This window comes from Xenopus laevis, chromosome 5L, assembly GCF_017654675.1.
Source record: "Xenopus laevis strain J_2021 chromosome 5L, Xenopus_laevis_v10.1, whole genome shotgun sequence".
In the NCBI taxonomy this organism is placed as follows: Eukaryota; Metazoa; Chordata; class Amphibia; order Anura; family Pipidae; genus Xenopus; species Xenopus laevis.
In genome coordinates, this window is record NC_054379.1 from 117,655,898 (window position 1) to 117,683,570 (window position 27,673).

Here is a 27,673-nt window from a genome sequence, read left to right on the forward strand (position 1 = left end):
GTTTCATGTGAAAGAAAGCTGTTCTCTCACTGAAAACATATCAAGCTAGAACATTTAGCAGTTGCTTTTCTATATATGTATATATATATATATATATATATATATATATATATATATATATATATATATATATATATATATATCACAAAGTATGTTCTTTAATCTACAAGAATATCAAGTATATTGTAATAAATTAATACAGTCACAGTCCTAATCCCAAACAACTCTACATATAGTGTGTACATTAAGAATGTATGCAGAATGTTTACTGCTCTAGTTACAAAATTGTATCCTATACAGTTTTAAAAGAATCCTGCTCCCTTTTCAAATGCTTTATTATAAATATGAAATAATCTCAGAAATGTGTCATAAAGTGCTATAATGGGGCGTTTTTCTCCGGAGTATTGTATCCGTTCTTTTTAACCATAACTTTTATACATACCTCCTTTTCTACATATTTTCTTGCCTGGTTTCCGGGCACATTCCTTGGATATTCTTTTTACTGAAAAATGAATAAAAGACTAAAAAATAACATGGAGCTCCATGACAGATAGTAGGAGCATGCAACACCACTGCCTAACCCTGCCGCTCATAACTTTTCCGAAGTTGTTGTGCCTGCACATGCAAATGGACGAAGATGTATAATCAATGGGCAGGTAGGAACCACCTACCATTAGGATACCGGTGCCTGAGGAAAGTCATGAGCGTATACATGAGTACAGAAACAGACACACAAAGGATAGCATCATGCACATTGAAAGCAGTCATGCTAACTACTAGCCGTGCATGCAGCCTAAACACACAATTAATATGTTAGAATTGTAAAAAAGTAAAAAAAGTTAAATTGTTTTCCTTTGTGGGTTTTTTTTCCCAGTTGTTAACTCACCATCCTCTGTTGGAACATATATGTTTAAATAGAGGCAGTCCTCACTCTGGTCTTGAACATAGGAAGAAACTACATCCAAGTTATTAGTGAACCAAACCGGAAGCATAACTTCAGGCAATCTGCCCCCCACAATGTTTTGAGGACATACTGGTGCAAATTGGGTGGCATTTTTTATATCTCCCCACATTGTTGGAGGCTCGGGGGGCTGAAACCGCCTCTCTCCTATCGGTGAAGCAGCATAAGGAACCCCAAGAAACTGGATGACAGGTCCTAGTATTTCATTATTAAGTTCCTTTTTAAAGCCTCTGACTTTGCCATATGTGGTCAAGACTACAGGGTCAACATCATCCAACTTTTGTGAGCGCACAGTCGCAATGTGCAGGAAAAATCCAAATACACAGAGTACAAATGTGCAATCCAATCCCATGGGTAGAAAGCGCAACCATGTAACTCTCCATAAACAACTCAGGTGCCTGGGCCTTGGGAATGCCATAGTCCCACATTAGTTGTACAAGCAATCTTATTTGTATCCACTTGTGGAAAGCAGGTCAATCGAAGGAAATGTATCAGGTTTGTTAAATGAGATCCTGTCAGAAAAATCTCAAAACGCTTTTCATGCGGCAAGTATCTTCCATTGATTTGGCACTCCTTGAAGCAGCATCTTCACTCAGCTCTATTTATCAGAATATGTTCTATTGACAATTCTGTTTTCCATAGTAGCAAAATGAGAAGAGCTGCCATTTACTGCAGGTATCCCACTTATAAATCAAATCCAGTTAGCTGCAAGTCTATATCCTAGAGAAAATGGGAATAAATCATTAATAAGAGAATACCAATATGGATAGTCATAATCACACACTGCACAACATACAGTACCATGCATTTGTTCATAATTCCTGCTTTCTAATTATAGTAAAGTAAGACATCTTTAATTAATTTTCATGGATCAATGAATGGACATTCCATTTGTTAGAAGCATATTTACTCCATGTCTCTTTTCTTTGAATGCACTGCAAAAGTTAATCAACAAAATTAAACTGTTTCAGAGACCACATAAAAAAATCTATAACTCTTTAAATAAACCATTGATAAGTGTATTAAAAAACATTAACAAAATTATTTGTATGCATTTATTTAAGTATCCTTGTTTAGAACAGCATAAATTTATATATATGGCCATGTCCCCGGTTATGGTCAGACATGCCCCATTCTATTCCCAACCACTACTCATTTTTTACTAAGCCCCGTTCCTATTTTGGGTTAGTGAATCCGGGTTCACACAATATAAAGACAACAGGGAAAAATGCTAACATATAAAAAATATTATGGAGAATGGATGCTTATGTACTTGTTTTTTTTAAAAGGAAATATTTTTCATTTTATAGTTTTAGCCTTTAGTTTTAAATAGTTCACAGCATAACTAAATGAATTTACATAGTCCATTTCAGGAATATTATGTAAAGTGCTTAATTTATTGCAATAAATATATTGCGCACAATAATATTTGTATTGTGTTCTGGTTCAGGTTCAGATTAAGGGAGGCATGGGTTTGACCCCAAACTCCTTGGAAATTAAACCAATAAATCTCTCTCTCTGTATCATGGGACTATCATTGTACATTTAATCGAATAGACATTCACTGTGCTGGAAAAAACTATAGAAATAAAACTCCTGTGGAAAGGCACTCCTTAATAGCCAACAATGTTGTGTTTCTCCTGTTTTTTTTTTTTACTTCTCCTTTATAGTGGATGGATTAAAACATCTTTGGGAGATTTTTAGGGTTTTGTCAGCAATTAGTGCTTGCTATTGAATTCACCACAACCCCAATAATATTAGGTCAAACAGCTTGGCCTGACAGCCCACATCCTCTTTTTGGATTCTTGATTACAGATAGTAATACAACAGGAAAGCTATGAATGTTATTGAGAAAGTTTGTAGCCAGTTAAACTATGAGACAGTTAAAAAGTTAAAATTAAAAGCTAAGCCAACAGTTCTTTTCCAAGAGGAGGCAGAGGACACAAACTGCAACAGGGCCCTCTTCTTACCACCTGTACCATGACAGGCAGTAGGGAAAAGGCTGGTCTACTCCACCTGCTGCTGCACTATAAACCTTTTGTTTCCTGCTATTCCAATGGGCAGTTGTGTTCGATAGATAAGCACTAGGGGCACCTAGTATTCGTGAGTGGAGTCCTAAATAAGGAAATACTGATTACCCAACATTTGAAAATGTTAAAAAATCTAAATAGATAAGCATATAAGCTAATGACCTGCTGGTTTTTAAAAAGTACAAAGTCTAGCACTTTATGAAAGCATAATACATTTCACTACATGTGTGTTAAGACTTCAAAATATGTAAATCATTTTGCCTGAAGGCAAATAAGTGGCTATGTGTTAAGTCAGCCTGTGTGTTCCCAGCTTTAATGGCAGGTCAGTGTCATCAGTTTACCAAAAGTTTGCATGGTATTTGCCAGACCAATAGTTTTGCGTATAATCAATTTACGGTATGACATGCTGTATATTTGTTCTCTTACACCACGGTGCATATGACAATGCGCAAGATTCAAATGCCTGGTATGGCACAATATGGGATGTTACAAGATAAAAAGAAACAAGATAATTAATGAACAAAATAATTAAGTGTATATGTGATAACAGACGTAAAGGCAATTCACGGCAGTTCATTAATAATCCCTGGCAACGTCAATTTTATCAAACATGAGTGACAAGGAAAGCCACACTAAGTAGAATAATGCTCAATGGTGTGTTTGTTTTAGGGCAGTCCCTACATATTATACATTCTGCAGAAGTCAAGGTTATATGCAATTCCTATGACTGGCAACACATAAATATTTAAACACAGGGTGCACATAATAAAACAAAAAGAAGAGAAAGTGGGACACAAATTAATAGAGATACAGTATACCAGACTGGCTTGCCAGTTAATGCTTTTCATAGTGCAGCCTTTTCCATTTGCTGGCAGATAATACACACTGCACTGTATATTATTTTGTGAATACAACCAACTAGTTGGTGCTTAAAGGGGATGATACACCTTTGAGTTAACTTTTAATATGCTAAAAGTTAATTATGCTAATTCTAGCTAATTCTAATCAGTTCTTCATTATTTCTAGTTACTGAATAATTTGCCTTCTTCTTACTGTTTCCAGATTTAAAATGGGGGTCACTGGTCCCATCTAAGATAAATGCTCTGTAAGGCTACAAATGTATTGTTATTGCTACCTTTTATTACTTATCTTTCTATTCAGACCCTCTCCTATTCATACTTCAGTTTCATATTCAAATCGTTGCATGGTTACTAGAGTAGTTTGGACCCTAGCAAAAAGATTGCTTAATTTGCAAAATTGAGATTTGCAATAATAATAATTTGAATAAAAAGCTAAAAAAAAAAAACCCCCACATAAAACATGAATACCAATTGCAAATTGCCCCCGAATATAAATTTCTACAACACTTTAACCAGTTGAAGTAAATCTGGCTGGGGGCTCTTAACTCCAGACTGGGTCTGTTGTTTTCATCTCTGTTTCACTAGCATGATTCTCTAGTATTATTTTTATTCTACAACTTGTTCAGTGTATTCTGTATTGTTTTCTTTTATACAGCTAGTTTGTTCCAAGTTACATCATTATTTTGTGCAGTATTCTCAGAAGTATTGCCCAAGCAGATTGAAAGGAAAGTTCAAAAGGTTATACACTGGTACTCATACTGTGCGGCCGAGAGACAGCTTGAAGTGATGTGGCTCTTAAGGTGGAATGTATTAAGAGCTGTTAATGCAAAAAAATATGCATGATGGAAATGTTCTTTTCTTTTCTCGTATTTCATATAGGTTTTTGAACCCACAGAACCCTATTGAGCCACTTACACTTTCATAGTTTGCAAAGTGGATATAATAAACTTCTTACTTAAAAAATAATTTTTGCAAAACAAATAATATGCCACTGTCAACCATGTTCAGTGTACTGAACAAAATGACAAAAGATGAATTATGGTTATTTTTCTCTGCATTTTTATAAAATGTATAATTTTTATTTATTTATATTTTAAGAGTAAATACCCAGAGTTGGCAGATTCCAAGCAAAACCTGCTATGCACACCCCTTCTGTGACATGCAAAAGATATTGTGGTGATAATATCTAATCACCAACCTGTTCCTCAGCAGCTTTACCCACCTTTGAAATGTTATACAGTGTCTCAAAGAGTTTATGGAGCTCTGCTTATGCCATAAATGAATCATATAATACTTGATTAATTTAGTAGCTTAACATTCAAAGGTATCAGTGCTGTACGAATATTTGTATTCTCCAGATGAACAGTATTTATTCATTATTCATTTTGGAAAGCCCTTTTATGTTTTCTTCAAAACAAGAATTTCCTCAGAAAAAGAAGTTATGCTTTTAAATAGATCTATAATGTAATTAAAATGAACTGTGCCAGTGTTTAAGTGGCACACGCTCTGTTAAATTGGTGACTCAACTGCATTGCTGTAAATACTGATTACTGTATGCACACAGGCTCTTTTGTTTATGCAATGTGGAACAAAGTACAGCAAATTTTGCACATTTAAAAGCTATTCACAAACATACTTGCACACTAAAGCCTTTATTGATACTGTACCCAACAGCATACTAGCATTGATTCCGCACACTCATTAAAATATTTGCTGTTATGCTGGAATTTTTGGGAAAATGTTGGATTTTGGTTTAAATGGAGATTTCTGCAATTTTTTTTTTTGCATTAACCTACAGTATGTTTAATCCTTTCATGACACATATGCATTCTGTTTAATATTCATCAACACAGTATTCATAAGTGACTACAAACTTAAACTCATCTTGGGAAAATCAGATCAACCCCATTATAAATACAGTACAGATGTTAACCTGGCCCTGGATGTGGGCAGGGGGAAAGGTGTCAGCAACGTTTTTTTCTGCATTCTGGAAGTGACCTCACCCTGCATTGGCAGAAGTGCTGTCACTGCACATGCGGAATTTGTCACAGAACCTGTAAAACCAAGGGGTATGGTGATGGGAGAACAGGGAACGGGCCAAAACAGTGTAACTCCCAATAAAATCATGAGAAGTTGACAGCTTTAATATAGTATCAACAACTTATTCATCTATAGATTAGATTAGAGTACAGGCTTTCCAGTCATATTATGGGGCATATTTATTATGTTGTGTAAAAAAACAGCGGAATAATACAGCACAGATCATCAGGCTTCGCAGTGTAAAAAGGGTATAAAAAATGGCATACACGTCTTTTCTTAGAGTGACTTCCACCGGAAGCAATGTAAAACAACAGCGGCAAATCTGGTGTTCGCATGGCATCCAATTACACACACCTTGGTAAATTCCCAATTTATTTTACACAGCTTTTTGCATTGTTTCTCTGTGAATTTAATTTTATGCAGCATAATAAATATGCCCCTTAGAATGCCTTACAGATTTCCTCAGAATATAGGGGCCCATTTACTTAGCTCGAGTGAAGAATTAGAGGAAAAAAAACTTTGAATTTCAAAGGTTTTTTTTGGCTACTTCGACCATCGAATGGGCTACTTCGACTACGACTTTGACTTCGAATCGAACGTTTCGAACTAAAAATCGTTCAACTATTTGACCATTCGATAGTTGAAGTACTGTCTCTTTAAAAAAAAACTTCAACCCCCTAGTTCGCCATCTAAAAGCTACCTAAGTCAATGTTAGCCTATGGGGAAGGTCCCCATAGGCTTTCTAAGCTTTTTTTAAGTCGAAGAAAAATTGTTCGATCGATGGATTAAAATCCTTCGAATCGAACGATTCAAAGGATTTAATCGTTCGATCGAACGGTTTTTCATTCGATCGTTCGATCAAACGAATTGCGGTAAATCCTTTGACTTCGATATTCGAGTTGAAGGATTTACATTAGGCAGTCGAATATTCGACCCTATGTAAATCTGCCCCTTAATGAAGATCACGGGTTCTGCTGATGATTGAAGCAGGCAAGAAGTGGCACCGGTTTTTAATCTCCAGCTTGACCAGAAACAGTGATATTCTGTTTGCCATTATATAGCAAAAGCAAATTATGTTATTTAAGATATAAATATATATTCTTTAAATTAATGAGTCTTTTTTTTTTTTTTAAATAATAAAAAATCAATGTTGCATTCTAGCCTTTCTTCTTTCACTTTGCTGCCTTCCAGTGGTGAACAAGATAATTATGTTCATGCAACCAAGTGATATATATATATACACATAAATGGAATGTCAGCACTCACTATTATTTGTGAATACATTTTCTTTTATTTCACACGAATTTATCCGACATTTTCGGTCCCACCCTTCTCAAGGATGCACATATACAGGTATCCATTATCTGGGAACCCGTTATCCAGAAAGCTCTGAATTACAGAATGGCCATCTCCTATAGACTCCATGATATCCAAATAATCCAAATTTTTAAAACTGGTTTCCAAAACTCTGCAATAATAAAACAGTACCTTGTACTTGATCCAAACTAAGATATAATTAATAACAACTGGAATCAAAACCAGCGTATTGATGTATTTAATGTTTAAATTATTTTCTAGTACACTTAGGGGCAGATTTATCAAGGGTTGAAGTGAATATTCAAAGTAAAAAAAATTCGAATTTCAAGCTATTTTTTTTATACTTTAACTATCGAATAGGCCAACATTTGATTCAAATTTGAAAAAAATTTGACTATTCGAATATCAAAATTTATCATGGACTGTCTCTTTAAAACTTCAACCATTCACCATCTAAAACCTGCTGGATTGCTGTTTTAGCCTATGGGGGACCTCCTGGAACCTATTTGGAGTAATTTGGTGGACTTTGAAAAATCAAAGTTTTTTGTAGCAAATACTTTGATTCGAATTCGATCGAATGCACTAAAACTTTGATTCCAACGATTCGAATACAGCCTATTCATCCGAATTAAAAACTTTTTATTATTTTTTTTAATAAATTTCGATTGGTCTTTTTTTATTAGAATTTCAAAGTTATGGGAGTTCAAAAAAACTATAGATACAAGACACACCAGCACAACATGGATAATTCCAGCAGGATTTGACCTTGCTCGTTTATTTGCGGATGCAACGTTTCGGGGCGTGACCCCTTTCTCAAGCATGCTTGAGAAAGGGGTCACGCCCCGAAACGTTGCATCCGCAAATAAACGAGCAAGGTCAAATCCTGCTGGAATTATCCATGTTGTGCTGGTGTGTCTTGTATCTATACTGCTTCCGAGGTTGTCCAATTCCTCTAAACATCTAGCACCTGGAGTTCGTTTGACTTCGGACGGCCAGGGTGTGCGAGTGTAAGTTTTTCTTTTTAGTTCAAAAAAACTCCTACTGCGTCGACTCTTGAGAAATCTGCCCCTTTAGTTCTAAATTATGGAAAGATCACTTATCTAGAAAACTATATATATATATATATATATATAGTGAATAAAGTACACCCTCTTGCAAAATATAAGGATATTATAAGTTACCGAGGAGTTCATCGAACTCCAAGGTAACTTATAATATCCTCATATTTTACAACTGGGGGTACTTTATTAATTATAATACACAAATTTTAGTGAGTCATGTGACAGAAATTACATCACTACTCACCGTTTATAACTGATGACATCACTACTCACCGTTTATAAGGATATCATTTACAAGATATTCATGGCTTTTGTGTATTATATATATATATATATATATATATATATATATATATATATATATATATATATATATATATATATATATATATATATAAGCATTGGCTGGCACACTAGAAACATACAATATGTTTGGGCCAAAACCTGGTATACAAACACTGCACAATGCCACACTATAGAAAACTGAGAATAATCTGATAAAGCTATGCCTTTTTACATCTGAACATGTTAAAAAGTATTTTTGTCATTATAACTTTTCTATTATCTATTGTTTAATATTAGAAAGAATTTAAGGCAATGCCAAAACCCATATACATTATGGGGCCCATTTACTTAGCTCGAGTGAAGGAATAGAGTAAAAATAGTTTGAATTTTGAATGGTCGAATATGGCTACTTCGACCATCGAATGGGCTACTTCGACCTTCGACTACGACCTTCGACTTCAAATGGAACAATTCGAACTAAAAATCGTTCGACTTATAAAACCATTCGCTAGTCGAAAGTACTGTCTCTTTAAAAAATTCTTCGACCCCCTAGTTTGCCACCTGAAACCTACCGAGGCCAATGTTAGCCTATGGGTAAGGTCCCCATAGCCTTCCTAACAATTTTCTGATCGAAGGAATATCCTTTGATCGATGGATTAAAATCCTTCGAATCGTTAGATCGTAGGAATAGCGGTAAATCCTTCGACTTTGATATTCGAAGGGTTGATTAACCCTCGATATTCGACCCTAGGTAAATGTGCCCCTAAGTATGTACACACATTTTTCTTTTTAAATAAGAAATGATCCCATACAGGTATGTAATTGAAAGAGATCTGAATTTTTACAGAACAATAGAGCAAAGCCTGGGTGCAGGTAAAAGAGACTACATTATAGAAACCACATTGATATCTTGAAGGAATACTGTCACAACCCTATTAATGCTATTAATGTGCTCCACGTGCATTTTTCCTTTGTATCGTTCTTCAAAAAATGTCACTCTCCTTGTGTATTAAGGCTGTCAGGTGAACTGTTAATGGAAGATAGGCAGTTAATAGCAATGCTTTGTGATAGATAATAGCTCTTAAACACAATAGTTTCTTCTTTCTTCTTTATTACTGTTAAAAAACAGTGTATAGGGGACTATGCACAGGAAACAAGAATAACAATGACAGTGATGTTTCATTTTTACAGGATACAGGACAAAAGTCAAGTTGAATGCAATATACAGCATGTGACTCCAGTTGTTGATGAACAAAAACTATAATCACATCCATTAATTATTGGCCTTTGGACACTACCAGTTGTTCCCTAACTATGGGAGCCCCAGTCATGGTTATGCCACTACTCCTGTACATATTATCCTCTACATACATAAGTTGAAATAGAGTAAAGGCATGCTGGGGTAAAACAGAACAGAAAGGCTAATTATTCAAAATTATACAAAATAAATTATGTTTCTTCAAATGGGTGCATATATAACATACTAAAAGCTGATACCGTAACTTTTCCTTTAATCTTTGTGTACAGCATTGATTATACTATGAGGCACATTTACTAAAGGGTGAAAGAGAAAATTTGGTGCAGTTTCACCAAAAATTAAGACTTCCCTCAACATCGGCAATTTACTAAAAGTTTTGAAGAATTCATTTCGCAGTGGTGAAAATTCTCTTTGCATTGGTGTAAATTCACCTCTCTTCTCCAGTGAAAATTCTACAATTCACTAGGAGCACAAGAACATATTTTTGCCAAGAGAAATTTCTCCAGGTTCAGTCTGGGGAACTTCTATTATAAAGAAAAAGCAGCCACTTTTTAAATTTCCCTCAATATAGCCCTTTCCATGCCAATTTTCTAAAGAATTTTCCCCTATTGTTGTATTGGGAAATACACTGGCGAATTTTCAAAGAGCAATTTTCATTAACGCCAGGAGAAAATTCACCATATTTCTCTTGAAAAAGTAAACTTACAGTTTTTAGTAATCATGAGATGTGTTGTGAAAATACACCAGGCAAAGTGAGGTGAACTTTGGTGAAGTTAGATAAAGAGAAAATGTAAACTCTCTTAAATGTGAGTTCATGTGAAACTGATAAATCTGCAGATTCTCTCCTGTCCCCAATAAGTAATAAAAGGCAATACATTTGGTTATTACATAATCTCTCAAATCTTTTATTCCTTTATTTACTTATATATGAACCCTGTTCATCTGCCATTGTGCTTTACCTAAAACCCTCATCATTGGTGGCATGCACTTTAAATACACCTAATTACAGAGAGAAAGCAAGAAAGACAGTGTCTGAATCAGTGTCAGCTATTTGCTTTATTTCTTTCTTTAAAATATAAAGGAAGGCACCAAGTTATCTAATAACCGGAGGATAAATGTAATAGATTTTGCATTTATGTGTACAGGTATGGTACCTGTTATCCAGAATACTAATCTTTCCTTAATTTGGATCTTCATACCTTAAGTCTACTAGAAAATCCCAAAAGGCTGGTTTTGCTTCCAACGAGGATTAATTATATCTTAGTTTGGATCAAGTACAAGGTTCTGTTTTATTATTCCAGAAAAAAGAGAAATTATTTTTAAAAGTTTAGAATATTTGTATAAAATGTTGTCTTTAGGAGACAGCCTTTCCATAATTTGGAGCTTTCTGGGAAAAAGGTTTCCGGATAATAGATCCAATACCTGTATATGTTAATATTCCTCTGAATTATAGACAATAAAATTTAAGTAGTAAAATTCTTACAAATGTCTCCAAAAAAAGTTAAAAAAAATAATCAATTCCAAATAAAGAACTAACATAAATAGATATGCCAATATCGCTTTTCATCCAACTACACATAGATAATGATAAATAGTTGAAATGGATGAATAGGTGAAATGGATGAACGAACAACTTATTCCAGTTTCTTCTCACAGTCCACCACACACTGAATGACAAAGTCAATGATAAAAGTGTTGTAAAATAAAGTTAATGGATGATTTCTATATAATGGACAGTAAATGCAATAAAAAAAAATTACACCTGCTTTATTATAGAGCATTAACAAAACTTCAGATCCAGTAATCAGTTCAAAATCAGCCAAGTTCCATTGACCCCAATTGCTAGCAGTTCCCCTGTACACGCTGGCCTCATCCATTCCAAATGCCTCAGGATGTCACAGGTATGGGTAGAAAGTATATCTTGGCAGCAATAGTTCCTCGGGAATCCACTGTCCACTTTAGCTCATTATTGGCAGCAAGTCTCATTGTTGGATTCTGATCACCAGAGAGTACCTCTATCACCTTTATGTCATCCTATTTTTTCTTTATAGAAATCATTTCTAAAGCCAAAACACAGAGAGGGTCAGACTGGAGCACGGTGGGCCCACCGGGGTCCAACATTCTGGGCCCCTCGTGCGCAAACGTGAATGGTGGCATGAGCCACAAATATGTGAGTGCTGGCGCACCCCCAAACGCATGCACAAATGCTAGGACGTGCTGAGCATATGCGAACGATGGCATGAACTTCGCCGGACATTTTTGTTTTGGGGCTTGCCAGTTTAGGATCTGGGCTGGCGGGGGCCCACCAGGTTTTTTCCCGGTGTCCCGCCGGCCCAGTCCAACGCTCTATACAGAAATGTTTTACTATAAAGTTAAGGAGTTAATGTGGACAGCAAGAATAACAATAGGTTGTTAAAATTGCATCAGAGAGAAAGGATTTATGAACTGAATACTCTTACCCTAAGGTCTCAATATAAATATTGATCTGGCAGCTTCATATAGGTTATGTATAGTGGATGAGGGGATTGTGGGCAATGAGTTAGGTAATAGAGTGTGGGGGATTAATCATTGATATAGAGACTTTAATAGGGTATAGAAATGTTCATGTAGTCATAGGTTATCTCTATATTTAGTTATTTATTTGGTGTAAAAACTAAAGGTTGTATAAGTTAGAAGGTGATAGTATGGATTGGGATGAAATGATGGAAGTTAAAGCTATAACATTAATCCTGAGAACTGAATGATATAATGGGTTATATATTAGGGCTGTGAAGAATGAAGCCAAGGCGTACTCATTATTTATATTATTAAATTTGACTATTAAAAACAATTTATATTATTTTAGGATACTTAGAAAAAAAACATAAAGTCAAATATTTAAAAGAGCTGTGCTGTACATATTGCATATGTTGAAGATGGATGAATACATGTTGAAATAAACTGGTCTTTGTGTGATGGTATACAGATTATATCTGAACTGATATAACTGGGTACACCAGACTCAAAATGTCTTGGAAATGTTATAGTTATTGACCTCAGTATTTCATATTGTTATGTCATTGATTGATTTTTTTCACTTGAGTAAGTGCACTTATATACTTATATATGTATTGGCAGCTCCAGTTCCTGCTGAGGTTCTGTCTTATGTATTTTAATAATAATAATAATAATAATTGTGTGATACATTATTAGAGGGCACTTTACCGTATTTTCATTTATTTTGCTATACAGAGTACACCTGTAACTATACTTTCATATACATAACATGTTGCACCCCTAACAAAGCAGAATAAAGGCTACTATAGAAAAGGACAAACACTTGGTGGTCTACCCTGCAGATAAAAGTAAATCAATCGGTTTGTTGCATTCACATTACTACAGAAGGAAATTGTTAACACAGTTATCTGATGAAAGAACCTATAAAATTGACTCACTTTAACACTATCACTAAAACGAATTACTACCCGGGAATGACCAGATGATTATTCAATAGGACACTAAGGGGGTTATTTATTAAAGATTGTGTTGTCTTTTAACTGAAAAATTTTCAAGGGTATTTTTCTGTCAAAACTCAAATTTTCGGTTTAAAAAAAAATTTCAAGATTTATTATACCCCAGAGCTGGAAATAGCTCAAATCTGAAAATACTCCAAATAAAACCTGTTAAGGTCATATAGGAGTCAATGGCATTTGAAGATGTTTGTAGTCTTCATGATTCTTGGTTTTTTCCAGTGGGTCTTGCTCAAAAAAGCCATTAATTCAAATGATTCGAGTTTTATTCACTGAAAACTCAATTAATTCAAGTATTGTGTTTTTTTACTTCGAATGCACACATTTTGAGTTTTTTCTATTCAAGTTTTTTCTTCAATCAGAAAACATTGTGAGTTGTGAGTTAATTTAAGTTATAAAGAAAACCTCACAATGCTCACAAACTTGACCTTTGATAAATAACCCCCTAAGTTATTTGTTTTAAAAAGTGCCCCCATTGTCAAGGCCATAATGATATGCGCTGCATTGTAGTAATCAGCTGTGGTCTTTATATCCTTTTTAAAAATGAAATTGAAATTCAGCTTCATCAAAACTACAATGTGCACTCTCTGTTTTTACCTGCATTCTTGATCGTATTCCCTGACAGTTCCCGTGAAACACCAATCCTCAATTACTTATTAAAGCCATATTTTCAACCCTTCCCATCTCGCATCCACAAGAAAGGGATTCATCCATATTCATACCCTGGCCTTGTGTTTTACTAGTAATTCATTCTCTGAAAACTTGATTTTTAGTTACACAAATAATCATAAAGTTGGTAAGCCAACATAATTTAAGGTAAACTTCACATGACTGCCCCCCCCACACACTTTAGCTTGTTTAGGGAAAATTCTCTAAAAAATATTTTCCCCTTCCCACCCCTAATTTGCATATGAAAATTAAGATTCAGATTCGGTTCGGTATTCGGCTGAATCTTTTGTGAAGGATTCGGGGGTTCGGCCGAATCCAAAATAATGCATCCCTAAAAACAGTACCTTGTACTTGATCCAAACTAAGATATCCTTAAACCTTATTTGTAAGGATCCTTATTTGTATTGTAAGCAAAACCAGCCTATTGGGTTTATTTAATGTTTATATGATTTTGTAGTAGACTTGAGGTATGAAACTCCAAAGTATGGAAAGACCCATTGTCTGGAAAACACCAGGTCCCGAGCATTCTGTTTAAAAGTTCTGATACCAGTACTTGAATACTTCTATGTATACAAAAAAAAAACATAAAACAATTTGAATGCCTCTTTCTTTGAAAACTGCCTACTTGATCACAATACTTTCCAGAAATAGCTCTTTCTTATCTTACCAATGACTTGCTCACTCCCAGGTCTTTAAACCTCTCTGAAGATCTTGACATTGTCAGTCACTCATTCTGTCAATAAACCTTCTGCTCTCTTGTCCTTTTATAGCAGTGCGGACATTGATTGCTCTTTTTTTTGTATAATTCTGGAACTGGATTTTCATGTATTATTCTTCCTACTACCCCTCCCAGTCAATATCACCTTTGCTCTATTTTCATATGTCATACTCCCTATACAGTATATATATATGCAATTTTATGTATCTATTTCCATATTTTCATTTATATTCATCCATTCAAATATTCAAGAGTTGTTTTCACTTTAAGAAAGGTTGAATTTGTACATTAATAATCTTTTAATAAAATGTTTATACTCTATGCAAACTGTTCTTTTCCATTTATATTTTCACAATTCTGGCTCGCTTTTCCTAATTATATGTCCTTGTTTAAGCTGCACATCACAAAGCATATTTCTTGAATTATCTTTTAGACGGCAAGAAAATGAGATAATAAACATTAAGCCCTGAACTCAATATGAGTAGCCTTATAAACAGACACTAAGACGAATAATGAGCCATACAAAAATATCACTCAAACCCATACTGCTGACACATTTCATCATCTACAAAACCAGGGAAAAGCATTTGTTCAAATTTTTATCTTTTAGGAAACTGAAACAAGCCTTCGATAAAAAAAAAATGAATGTCATGAGGTAATGTGATGATTCCAAAGTTATTCATTATGTGCATTTTCTCACTTGCCTGTTATTAAAGGTAAATTATTTCTAACCTTATTCCTAAACAAAATTTAAATAAAATAAATATATAAAAATATGAAAACCACTGTTGACAGCAGGAATAGAATCATAAGTAAAACTTTTTCATTTTAATGTCTGCAAGTTTTAGACAGTATTGAAAATGATCACCTGTCTAACCCCTGTTCTTCATCGTCCTTCATATTTTTACTCGTTTTTTGTTTTATTTTGTCACGGAAATTGTATGAGCTTACAAGTTTATAGCTATATGTACAAGATTGATGGCTTGCAAAAGGCCACAAAGACATATGAATTCTTTTTATGAGAAGGTAAGTAGAGACCTTGATTCTGGGATGGCAGTGGATGTGATTTACTTAGACTTTGCTAAAGCATTTGATACAGTGCCACACAAAAGGTTACTGGTTAAATTAAGGAATGTTGGCCTGGAACATAGTATTTGTACCTGCATAGAGAACTGGCTAAAAGATAGACTACAAAGAGTGGTGGTAAATGGAACATTTTCTAATTGGACCAGTGTTGTTAGTGGAGTACCACAGGGCTCTGTACTAGGTCCCTTCTTTTCAACTTGTTTATTAATGACCTGGAGGTGGGCATTGAAAGTACGGTTTCTATTTTTTCAGATAATACTAAATTGTGCAGAACTATAGGTTCCATGCAGGATGCTGCCACTTTGCAGAGTGATTTGTCTAAGTTGGAAAACTGGGCAGCAAACTGGAAAATGAGGTTCAATGTTGATAAATGCAAGGTTATGCACTTTGGCAAAAATAATATAAATGCAATTTATACACTAAATGGCAGTGTGTTGGGAGTTTCCTTAAATGAGAAGGATCTAGGGGTTTTTGTAGATAACAAGTTGTCTAATCCTGGGCAGTGTCATTTTGTGGCTACTAAAGCAAATAAAGTTCTGTCTTGCATAAAAAAGGGCATTAACTCAAGGGATGAAAACATAATTATGCCTCTTTATAGGTCCCTGGTAAGGCCTCATCTGGAGTATGCAGTGCAGTTTTGGACTCCAGTCCTTAAGAGGGATATAAATGAGCTGGAGAGAGTGCAGAGACTAAGTGCAACTAAATTGGTTAGAGGTGTGGAAGACTTAAATTATGAGGGTAGACAGTCAAGGTTGGGGTTGTTTTCAATGGAAAAAAGGCGCTTGCGAGGGGACATGATTACACTTTACAAGTACATTAGAGGACATTATAGACAAATGGCAGGGGACCTTTTTACCCATAAAGTGGATCACCGTACCAGAGGCCACCCCTTTAGACTAGAAGAAAAGAACTTTCATTTGAAGCGACGTAGGGGGTTCTTCACAGTCAGGACAGTGAGGTTGTGGAATGCACTGCCGGGTGATGTTGTGATGGCTGATTCAGTTACTGCCTTTAAGAATGGCTTGGATGATTTTTTTGGACAGACATAATATCAAAGGCTATTGTGATACTAATCTCTATAGTTAGTATAGGTATGGGTATATAGAATTTTAATTAAAAGTAGGGAGGGGTATGTGTATGGATGCTGGGTTTTCATTTGGAGGGGTTGAACTTGATGGACTTTGTCTTTTTTCAACCCAATTTAACAATGTAAAAGAGCTGACACAAATGTCATCACTTTTTAGGGGAAAATTCTCCCTAGTTTTCCTGTTACAGGTATGGGATCTGGAAACCCGTTATCCAGAAAGCTCAAAATTATGCAAAGGTTGTCTTCCATAGACACCTAAATAATCCAAGATTCCAAAATTGTACACACACACACATAAACACACACACAAATATATATACTTATATACTTATATATTCAATGACAGAAGATAAAGAAAAAACAGATAAAGGGGTATTGGCCATCAATGTTTACTTAGGCAGTGAAACATATCACTCAGCATCTAGCCATGTCATTACATTACACTACCAGCACCAGACAGCTGAAATACAAATGGCCGTTATTAAGATAATTAACTTGAAGATTTAAACAGAAGGACATGTGGCATGATGTATACACACAGTGAAGCAGAAGTGTTGGTATGCAGATGGCATAAGCTAGGGAAGAATGCTTCACACAAACAAGTCCACAGACATACAAACAAAACCATCAACATATTATATGCTTAAAATAGAAAAGGGTTCTCATTTTAATTAAGCTTTGCACTGCTGCCTTCTCATTCTGCTCTGCTCACTTCAATAGACATATGGATTTTTATACTTGTTTACATTTATGATAGGAATGTGGTGGCCATTTTAATAAGGGGAACATGATGTATTTTCAAAGAGTACTGTTATGAATACTACAGAATTCTTCTAAATAGAACTATGTCTTGGGGTATTTTTCTGGTCTAAGGACAATCACATATCTATGGCTATCCTTCCACAGCAATTAAAACACTACAGATTATACAAAAGTGGTATAACAATGGTTTAAAGGCATTATTTTATAGATCTTTGAATTGCTTTGGACTGCTGACCACATCACTTGACTTAGGTGTAATGTAAAAGAGGGTCTTAAAGGGCTGGTTCACCTTTTATTATGTTGTAGAATGGCCAATTGTATGCAACATTTCAATTGGTCTTCATTATTTATTTTTTATAGTTGTATTATTATTATTATTATAATTTTGATTATAATTTTTCTTCTGACTTTTTCCAAATTTCAAATGGGGTCACTGACCCCATCTAAAACCAAATACTTTGTAAGGCTGCAAATGTATTGTTATTGCTACTTCAGGCCCTCTTCTATATATATTGCAGTCTCTTATTCAAATAAATGTATGGTTGCTAGGGTAATTGCTAGGGTAATAATAACAACCAGATTACTGAAACTACAAACTGGAGAGCTGCTGAATAAAAAAGCTAAATATTATTTATCAAGCTCAGAATTTATCTCAGTACTTCTATGATAAAAATCTGAGCAACTCCGAATTCCCGAACGGACCTTATTTATCATTCAAAAAAATAGGTTCGGGCAAGTTTTCGGACTTTTCCTCAAAAACCGCAAATTTTTCAGAGTTTTCTGACTTTTTGGACCAAAATCCCCTAAATCATCAGATATTGGTACTGACAGCAGTGCAGACACTGGGACCTATCCCATTGACTAATACAGGACCCTGAGATGCTGGGTTTTCGGATTCTGAGTTTTCATACCATCGGACTTTAATAAATGCCGAAAAATTCATATTTTTTTTAAGGTCCGAAAAATCAGAATTTTTCAAATCAGAATTTTTCGCAAATAATCTGCAGAGGTAGCAGAGGTTAGCATTGCTGTGTTGCAGCATTATCTGCAAGAAGTTTGGATGTTCTCCCTATTCTTGTGGGCTAGCCTACTTACACTCTAAAAACATGTAGGCAGGTTCATTGTCTGTTGGTAAAATAAACCATAGTGAAAGATTGCAATTTTTTCTTCTGATGGGCCTGATGTATAATCTTTGCATGAGTGCTGTGGAATACGACAGTGCTATAGAAATAGTCTCCAATGTGACTTTTAAGAAGTGTCGGACTGTTGTGCCTGGGGTCGACCAGCAAACCTAACTTCAAGGGCCTACCCAGTACAAAAAAACACCCACAAAATTAAAATTTTTATTTAAAAAAAAAAATAGAAACTGGAATGGCCGTAACAATATTAAATTAAAATATCTTGTTCAACTCTCCAGTTTGGAATTTCAGCACTGATCTAGTTTCTAGGATTTAAATTACTTTAGCGACCAGGTAGTGGATTGAGTCAGAAGAAGGCAAATAATTTGAAAACTATACAAAATAAAAAATTAAGACCAATTGAAAAGTTGCTAAGAATTTGCCCCAGAACATTTGGTAGAATAAAAACCATGAAAGCATTATGTAGCAGTCCCCCAGCAAACAAAATAGGATAAACGCAGAACTCCATGTATAAATTCACCAAACACAAGGCAGGATATTTGCAAATCCAACACAAACTGCAGCAGAGGCCCACAACAAAAAACAGTATACTGTATGTAAATAAAATGCACAACACTTTACTCACATACTCTTTTTTGCACACCTCCCAACATTTTGGAAATAAAATGAGGGACAAAAAAGTTGCTGCGCGTAGCGTGGAACAAATTCTTGCAAACACGAGCACCAGCAAATTTAAAACATCCATTTATTTGAAATCCATTAAAATGTAAAGACAGAGCATAGTAAGCGCAATAGCTTTAGCGTAGCGTGGAGAATTTTTGTTGACCACGCCCATTTTTTGGTCACACCCCCTAATTACCATGTTCATTTTACAATGCAGGCTAAAAAAGTTTGAACATTTTTCTGTTTTTTTTTCCAGTTATTACAGTTTTGCTAATGAAGGTGAATTCCCCTTCAAGCTGTGAGTCTAACTTTTCCCAAGGGACCTGTTATCTTATATAGTTACAATTACTTATTTGCTTATATAGATACATTTGAATTGTATCTTATCTTCTATTGTGGCTGTTCTCTGCCAAAAGCCAATTAAGTTATAAACATTGTTTCTTTTTCTGTCTGTTCAGTGCAGAGATTAAACAAAAAGTAGAACCTCTCTTTTTGTTTAATCTCTGTTCCTTTGCTCTTTACCAGTAATATCTCCTTAACACTTTTTTTTATATTGCTCCTCTTGCCCCCTTTTGTTTTTTTCTGGGTTCTTTTTTCCTTATGTCATGAATTCTACGACGTTTTACTATTTTCCCCTCCTCCCATTCCCCAATTCTCTTCTTTGTAATCTTTTCATTCCATTCATTGCATTGCAGCCTTCCTCTCCCCCAACTAGTCTATTTTGCACACAGAGAGTCTGTTAGCATAAAGTTGATATAAGCACGCATATCTATATCTTTCTTTCACCACTGCTGGTAACACAAACTTTACAGGACGTGACGTGACGTGAGAGCAGGAAGGTTTCAGGCGGAAGTTGTTATTGTCAGCTCCAGTGATTTTCGCATACAATAATCATATGGGCCCACCAAGGCCGAGGCCCACCAGATTTTTTCCCCAGGGCCTTGGCAGGCCAGTCCGACCCTGCTTTTAAGACCAAAACACTACTGATTGAAATGTGGATTGTTAAATAAATATTTTAGTACTGACACTCTTAAAGCCTAGCTCCAAGACGAAAAATCTCTGATTGAGAGTTGCACTCCTATGTTTATGTGCATACAGGCATGAGATCTATTATATAGAATGCTCAGGACTTCCAATAATACAGAGCACCATGAATAAGGCTACTAATATGATTTAAATGTTTCTTTAAATGTCTTTTTTTCCATAAACATCCAGTACAAGGGACTGTCTTATTAAAAAAAACTGAAAAATCAAATCCGTCAAAAAGGAAAGCCAGTGCCTTGCCTGCTAATTATAAAATAGGTGAGTAGACTCTACAGAATAAAGCCCATGAGCACTGATATATACAAGATATACAAGATATAGGAAATGATTTTAAGAGAAATATACCTTTCTTTACTGATATTCCTAGCTTCAGTTCATATACAGTAGTTCCCACAGTGCAACAGCTCATAGGATTGAGCACAACAAGCAATTAGGCAGTGGACCATAGAAAAGAGTCAGCATTCTCCTGCAAAGCACAAGATCTGAGTTATAACATGAATTTATAATTGTGCAGGTCGAGAGACTGCTTTTTTTTACTCCATATTTCCAGACAGCTACTTTTGAAAACCATAACAATCAGTTAGGTACTGTATTTCAATTACCCTAATTGCAATTTAATAGTCAAATACTACCTAATCTTCAGTAAACTTTTATGTAATAAACACAAAGAGAATTAATAATTTTGAGAAATGCCCTTCCCTTCGTTATGATTTTTCAGAGGGCCTGCAACTGAAGAAAACTAAGAGTGATTTTTAATACTGTATGTGAAAGCCCAGCCCCTTTTGGGTTTAAAGTGGTCATGGTCTTCCCTAAGTGAGACACCAAATGAAGGTTGAAAACAACTTAAAGGAGAAGGAAATCCTGTAAAAAAAAAAAAAAAACCATACCCCAACCCTTACTCCTCCCTCCAGGCTAACCTCCCCCCCCCCGGGGGGAAATACCCCATACTTTATACTTAACCCTCATCGGAGATTTTGGCAGCGGACTTCACGGCATCCATCTTCCGGGTCCTCGGTAAGATGACTGGGAGATCGGTAATCTCTGTCAATTTCAGTGCATGCGCAGTTGTCGAAAACCGACAAATTGCTCCAACTTCGCATGCGCTGACATACCGATCTCCCAGTCAGTTTACCGAGGACCCGAAAGATAGATGCCGTGAAGTCCGCTGCCAGAAACTGCGACGAGGGGTAAGTATAAAGTATGGGGCATGTCCCCGGGGGGGGGGCAGTTAGCCTTGGTGGAGGAGGGAGGGGGTCTACGTGGGGTGGGGGGGGTATGGGGTTTTTTCTACAGGGTTTCCTTTAATTCAAAAAGACAGAGCCATACGAGTATAGGGTTTACAAGCTTGTATTTTAACCATTGGAAAGTAGGTGGGGTTCCATGTAAATGGAATGGTAACACAGTGTACTGAAAAAGTTCCTCAGGAGTGGAGAAGGTTATTATTTTATGCGCCCTTCAGTTGTCAAGTACCAAGTACAACCTGGCTGATCTCTTTCAGTACACAGACCTCATTACAAAACCATTTCCATTAAAACAAATGGCATTCTTTAATTACCCCATTTTTGCTACTTCTTCAAAAACTACCTCCACTACCTCCTATGTACAGTTTAACCTTTACTTTCATGGGAGACTCTGTAACAATATGATGCTTAAAAAATTAAGTAAACCTATAATGTATATGATCAGTAAATATCTCAAACCCAGAACTAACACCAAGGTCGCCTTTCGTTTTGGGAGGAGCCCTTTTTTTTTCGTTTTTCCCATTTCAGAGTGCCACATCTTATAACTGTCTTCCCTAACTTTTTTTTACTTTATAATAGCCTGCCATTTAGCCAGGAATTGCTCTTTGTGGTAGGGTCAAGTTAAAAACATATTGTTCATGGCCTATTGCAAATTCTTCTTAGGCTTTCCTAAGTTCGGGCCAAATGATACATTACTTTTGAGATGACTTTGAGGGATATCTTCTGCTACAGGCTTAATGGGAGTAGCATTCTGGTCCGATATCTCTTTAACCATATCATAAAAACCTACAGTAACTAACATGGGAAACATGAAAAAAACCACTTTCAGTTTTGGTAACATCTCTGGTAACAGAAATTGGTATTTTATAAGCTTTCTACTAATAGAAGGTGAACCCCTGGAGAAGGAAACTCCTTCAGCCAAAATATAATATATGCACATGTGCTAGTAAACAACTCAAGAAAAGAAAAGGGTATTGGGACTACCAAAAAAGTGAATCCAGATAAAATGATAGTGCTAGTCTATTATATTTTCAATATTTCAATCACCAATACGTGACCTTCATCAGAGACATTAGAACAAGCATTTTTTTGATTTCTATAATTCTAATACAGAATGCTGTTTGGCCATTACAATTTGTGGTTGCATGAGACAAATTATTATTTTATGTCTGTTAGTTTACCTTTTAACTAATCTTAAAAACCTCACTTTGGCTTTTAAAATACAGTAACTGGCCTAAATTCATTTTGGTGATAGTCTGCCACAAACGTCTGCAAATGTGCACTCTACTGAGCTTTGAAGAAACATATTAAAACACAAACTAATTTACACTGGAGCACAGTACATTCAAAGATATAAAAAGAAATACTGTTTTTCTGTTTATCACTGTACTTAGTGTAATCTACCCCCTTCAGAGAATTGTATTGGATGAGTTAATCTCAACTATCCATGGATAACTTCCGTACTTATTAGATTCATACTGCACGATTTCCAAAGAGGAGGTAAAATTTTAATTGCATGGCTTTAATACAGCCCCCACCACATCTTTTCCATGACGGGTGACTTAATAAAATGAATGCCCAAGAGAGCAGGGAAGGTTAAGGAAGGTAATTTAAATAGATGGGAACATTCCTTTGCTGCAGAGATGCAAAGAAGAGCATTTCTGAAATATGCAAAGTACGGGCAGGAATTTATATGTATTTTATTTCCTCCTAACATACTGGATATCTGTATTCCCAGCGATTATGTTTCCTGTTTAGCCATTCTGCTCCACATTTGCTCACTTAAACTAATCAATATTACCTGATTTACATTTCTTATCTGTTTAAATTCATGTGGTTGAACATTTTGAACAGTGCAGTACATCTATTCTTAGCATATATTATGCTCATGCCTGCCTTGCAGTCTGATCACATAGCTGCTCTCTAGATGACCAGATACACAGCTTTCAACAAATAACAGCTACCCTTCTTGTCTACATCTCTAAGAATTGTCATTTTAGCCAATCTGAATAGTGTGCCAGTCATCAGATTGCTCCATCACAAAAAAAGGGGGGAGAAAGGGAAAAGCAAGACTATGTGCAGTTGCTGAAAGGCAGTTTAATACTTCTATTGAAGACAGATTGCTTTATAAAATGCTTGCTTGATGTGTCTTAAAATCACAGGACATATACACAGTATATATATTTGTATAATTTGTATCTTCACAGTTGCTTTATAAGTATGAAGATTTTAAAAAAACTGTTGTTTTAAAGGCACAATGCAGTTAAGGAACATTAAAATTGCAATAGTTGATGGTCAATAACAACAAGGGTGCTGTTTGGAGTAGGGAAGATTGGCCATTTGCACCAAGCCTGCACTAGAGGGAGCTCTTAGTAATTACAATTTCAAACTATTACAAACATAGTAAAAACCTCTGTACACTGTATGTAATAAAAGGCATTATGTTTGCCCAGGAGAATTAACCCGTAGCAACCAATCAACAGGAAGCATTTACTGGTCACCTGTTTATATGTAAACAGGTTGCAATGGGTTACTGCTCCAGGGCAAACTTAGTGCCATTAATTACACATGAGGTTTAGACTTATACTAGACTTAAACTTACACTTGTATTTATGGCAGCAAGATCCAATATACAACACTCTAGCTGTTCTTCTACTACATCTCCCAGAATTCTTCATATTGCTTAAGCCGAGCCTGTCTATGAGATACTGGGAATTGTACTTCATCAACTAGAGGGCTGCGTGGAGCAACTTTCTTTTAAATGTGCTAATTTTTCTCACAGTTGATCTTCAGCTCTTGGGCAATGCAGGGCACCTCCTTTAGATGAAGCCCAATTTACCCCAGGATTACTAACACCTCATATTATCTGTATTTGGTTTGTATCTTCCACATAGGTTCCTAGTATTAGAACCCAAAACATTTGTAAAACCTTCAAAAACCAGACCAGATTGACATATACAGAGAAGAACAACTGAATGGAACACTGTTTGTGCCTCTTGGGCAATCCTGATTCCAATATTCTAACAAACGTCAATATTATTATGGTACTACATATAATTCAAGCTTAATTATGAAACACATATATAACTGTAAATCCCCACACACTGCAGCTTTGGTTTCCTATACAGCTATACAACAGACTACCCAACCCTAAGCAGGCATGAGCAATGTATAAATATGTCCAATGATTGCAGTAGAAAAATGGCTCATAGTTTATAGTTGGATTTACCAGAAGACTGCAATGATGAAAAAGTTTTTCGCAGTACATCTGCATTTTACCCAATATATCCTATATTTCTTTATATTAACTCTGGCACAATTTAATTTAAAATGTATTCACTGACAGGCAATAAAAGCCATCTCAAACATTTATCTCTATGTTCTGCTAAACTAGAGAGCAGACTTGCTAAAATTTGAACTGGGGAAATCTGAAGAATCTAGAAGTGCAGATTTTTGTTACCTAACACCTTCCTGTCTGATTAATTTTCAACAAACTGACACAACTATCAAAGCAGATAATGTTATGATTTATCAGAATGTGTTGGACTACTTTTATGCAAGCGCTTTTCTGTTTTATTGGGTGTTACAATTCAGAGGCCGTTGTAAGCTCTCACACCCCAGAAATTCAATAGCATTTGATAAGCATTGTGTTAAATGAAATGTTCATGCTGGAATGACTAAGCGGCTGATTTGTATTTGTTTGTTTCCCAGAATTGTATTTTTTTTTTTTAAAAAAAATTGTGGATTATACTAATTACTTTTATTAATGAAAAATGCTTAATGTATTAAAGATAAAAATACATAAAGTCTTCAAGGTCATGTAGAAGTCAGTGGGATTTTTCTTTTTCCAACTGTAAAATCTTTCTTTATTTTGAACTTTTAGAGGCTTTTGGATTTTTTTCAATTTGTGATTGCAGGAGTGTTATTACTCGGATTAGTTCTGCATTTTTATTTGATCATTATTTTAATATTAGGCTGTTTTTATACATGACTTGGCATTTGTGGTTTTAGAGCAAATTTTTTGATCAAGGTTTCTAAAAACTCTTACATCTAAAGCAACCCATGTTGTTTTTAGATGCCTGTATTTAGAATTCTGTCACATTTGTGTGTGGCTACACGTATATATAAATATACATATATTACAATATTGTAATGGGCTACATTCTGGAAATTCCAGTCTTATAACTGTTATTCTGCTTACAACAATCATAGTATGTCAGAAATGTAGTATAACATGCTTATAATGATACAATTATGACAATAGTAAGCATGTACAATTATACAATGATCAGTATGCAGAGCAAGTTCAGTTTAAGACTATCATAAATACTTCCAAGCATACATTGAAACTATTTGCCCAAGGCCTCACTCTTAAAACCTAAACATAACTTATTCTTTTACCTGTGCACTGCTGATAAGTCAAAGTTTCACATGAATTAAAAATGCAGGAAATCCACTGAATTCTAATATGTCCTGGGAGCCAACATTAAACAGCACATTACCAGTAGGCCTAATGAATAGGGATGTAGCGAACTGCCGTTTATGTGTTCGCGAACGCCGTTCGCGAACACCGGCAAAAAATGCGAACAGTTCGCGAACTGTTCACGAACTTCGAACATCCGAAAATCGTTCGATTCGAACGATCGAAGGATTTTAATCGTTCGATCGAACGATTTTCGTTCGAATGGAACGATTGAAGCCATTCGATCGAATGATTTCATTCAATCCAATGGCTTCGATCGTTCGATTCGAACGAAAATCCTTCGATTTTAGCGATCGAAGGAATCGAATGGTCGAACGATTTTGACGCGAACGCCTATTGGCGAACGTCGCGCGACGTTCGCGAACTTGCGGCGGACGCGAACAGCCGATGTTCGCGCGAACAAGTTCGCCGCAGAACAGTTCGCTACATCCCTACTAATGAACAACACTGCATTCATCTTAAGTTAATCTACTCTAAATGTAATTTAGAGCACCTACTGATATCATTTAATATACCGGTGTCCTGAAGCTATATAACTAATTAATAGTAAAGCATCACAGTACAAACAGATGCTGAATAATTAACTCATAATAACAATTTTACAGTCTTTTTTCTTTTATAACACCTTGTAAAAGTGACCCTTATAATTTGAAAATATCCCACAGTCAGTGTTGGAACTGTGTAAGAGAAAGTAATGAACACAGACACTTTGTTCCAAAAGACGTTTGTGGAATTATAGCGTTCACATAATTTCATCCTAAACTTCCCTTGCTTTCAAGATGGAGTTGTCTTGATTCAGAACAACTAACTACCCTTGCTTTTTAACATAAAAGTAATCGAGAGTCAAGGTTCTCAAGCTGTGGGACTTGTATCTCAGGGGTAGTTTAAATCAGTGTGTCTATAAGGAGTGGTTTTTAACAGGGAATATCTTTATCTCCTATTCTGTTCATATCTGTCTTCAGAAGTGGTGCTTATATTCAATCCTTCATTACCTTCTCCCATTGCCTTAGTAATCCTGGCCTATATTATCAGTTACAAGATCTTATGTAACTTATGTTGACCCATTTTACTCCCAAGTCTCACTATTGTTCTTATACTACTCTAAAGCAAAAAGATTGCTTCCTTTAGATGTTTAAATGTAGACTTAAGACTTTGCATCACAGATCATAACTTTTCAAATTCTTAAAGGTCAAAGTGAAAATTTTAATTAAAAAAAATAGAATTTCAAGCAAATTTTTGTGTACTTCGACTAGGGAATAGTCCAAATTCAATTTGAATATCGAAAATTATCATGTACTGTCTCTTTAAACATTCGACTTCGACCATTTGCCATCTAAAACCTGCCGAATTGCTGTTTTAGCCTATGAGGGACCTCCTAGAACCTATTTGGCGTCAATTGGAGGACTTTGATAAATCGAAGGGTTTTTTTGGGAAAAACTTTAATTCAAATACGCTATTAC

The 27,673-nt window shown here is 35.4% G+C and overlaps 1 protein-coding gene across 5 annotated transcripts in view; it reads right to left on the reverse strand.

The window, feature by feature from the left end:
• The window catches only part of LOC108716206 (neuroligin-1-like), a 410,755-nt gene that overhangs the window by 254,227 nt on the left and 128,855 nt on the right, over nucleotides 1-27,673 (reverse strand). For 2 of the 5 annotated variants that reach the window (XM_041563329.1, XM_041563326.1), the window contains exons 2-3: nucleotides 887-1,681; nucleotides 443-502 (exon numbers count right to left, since the gene is read on the reverse strand). In XM_041563329.1, the coding sequence (XP_041419263.1) occupies nucleotides 443-502; nucleotides 887-1,379 (553 nt within the window). In that variant the 5' untranslated portion in view covers nucleotides 1,380-1,681. Of the gene's footprint in view, nucleotides 1-442; nucleotides 503-886; nucleotides 1,682-20,834; nucleotides 20,942-27,673 lie in introns of those variants that run through there. The other 3 variants (XM_041563330.1, XM_041563328.1, XM_041563327.1) reach the window with 2 other exon arrangements.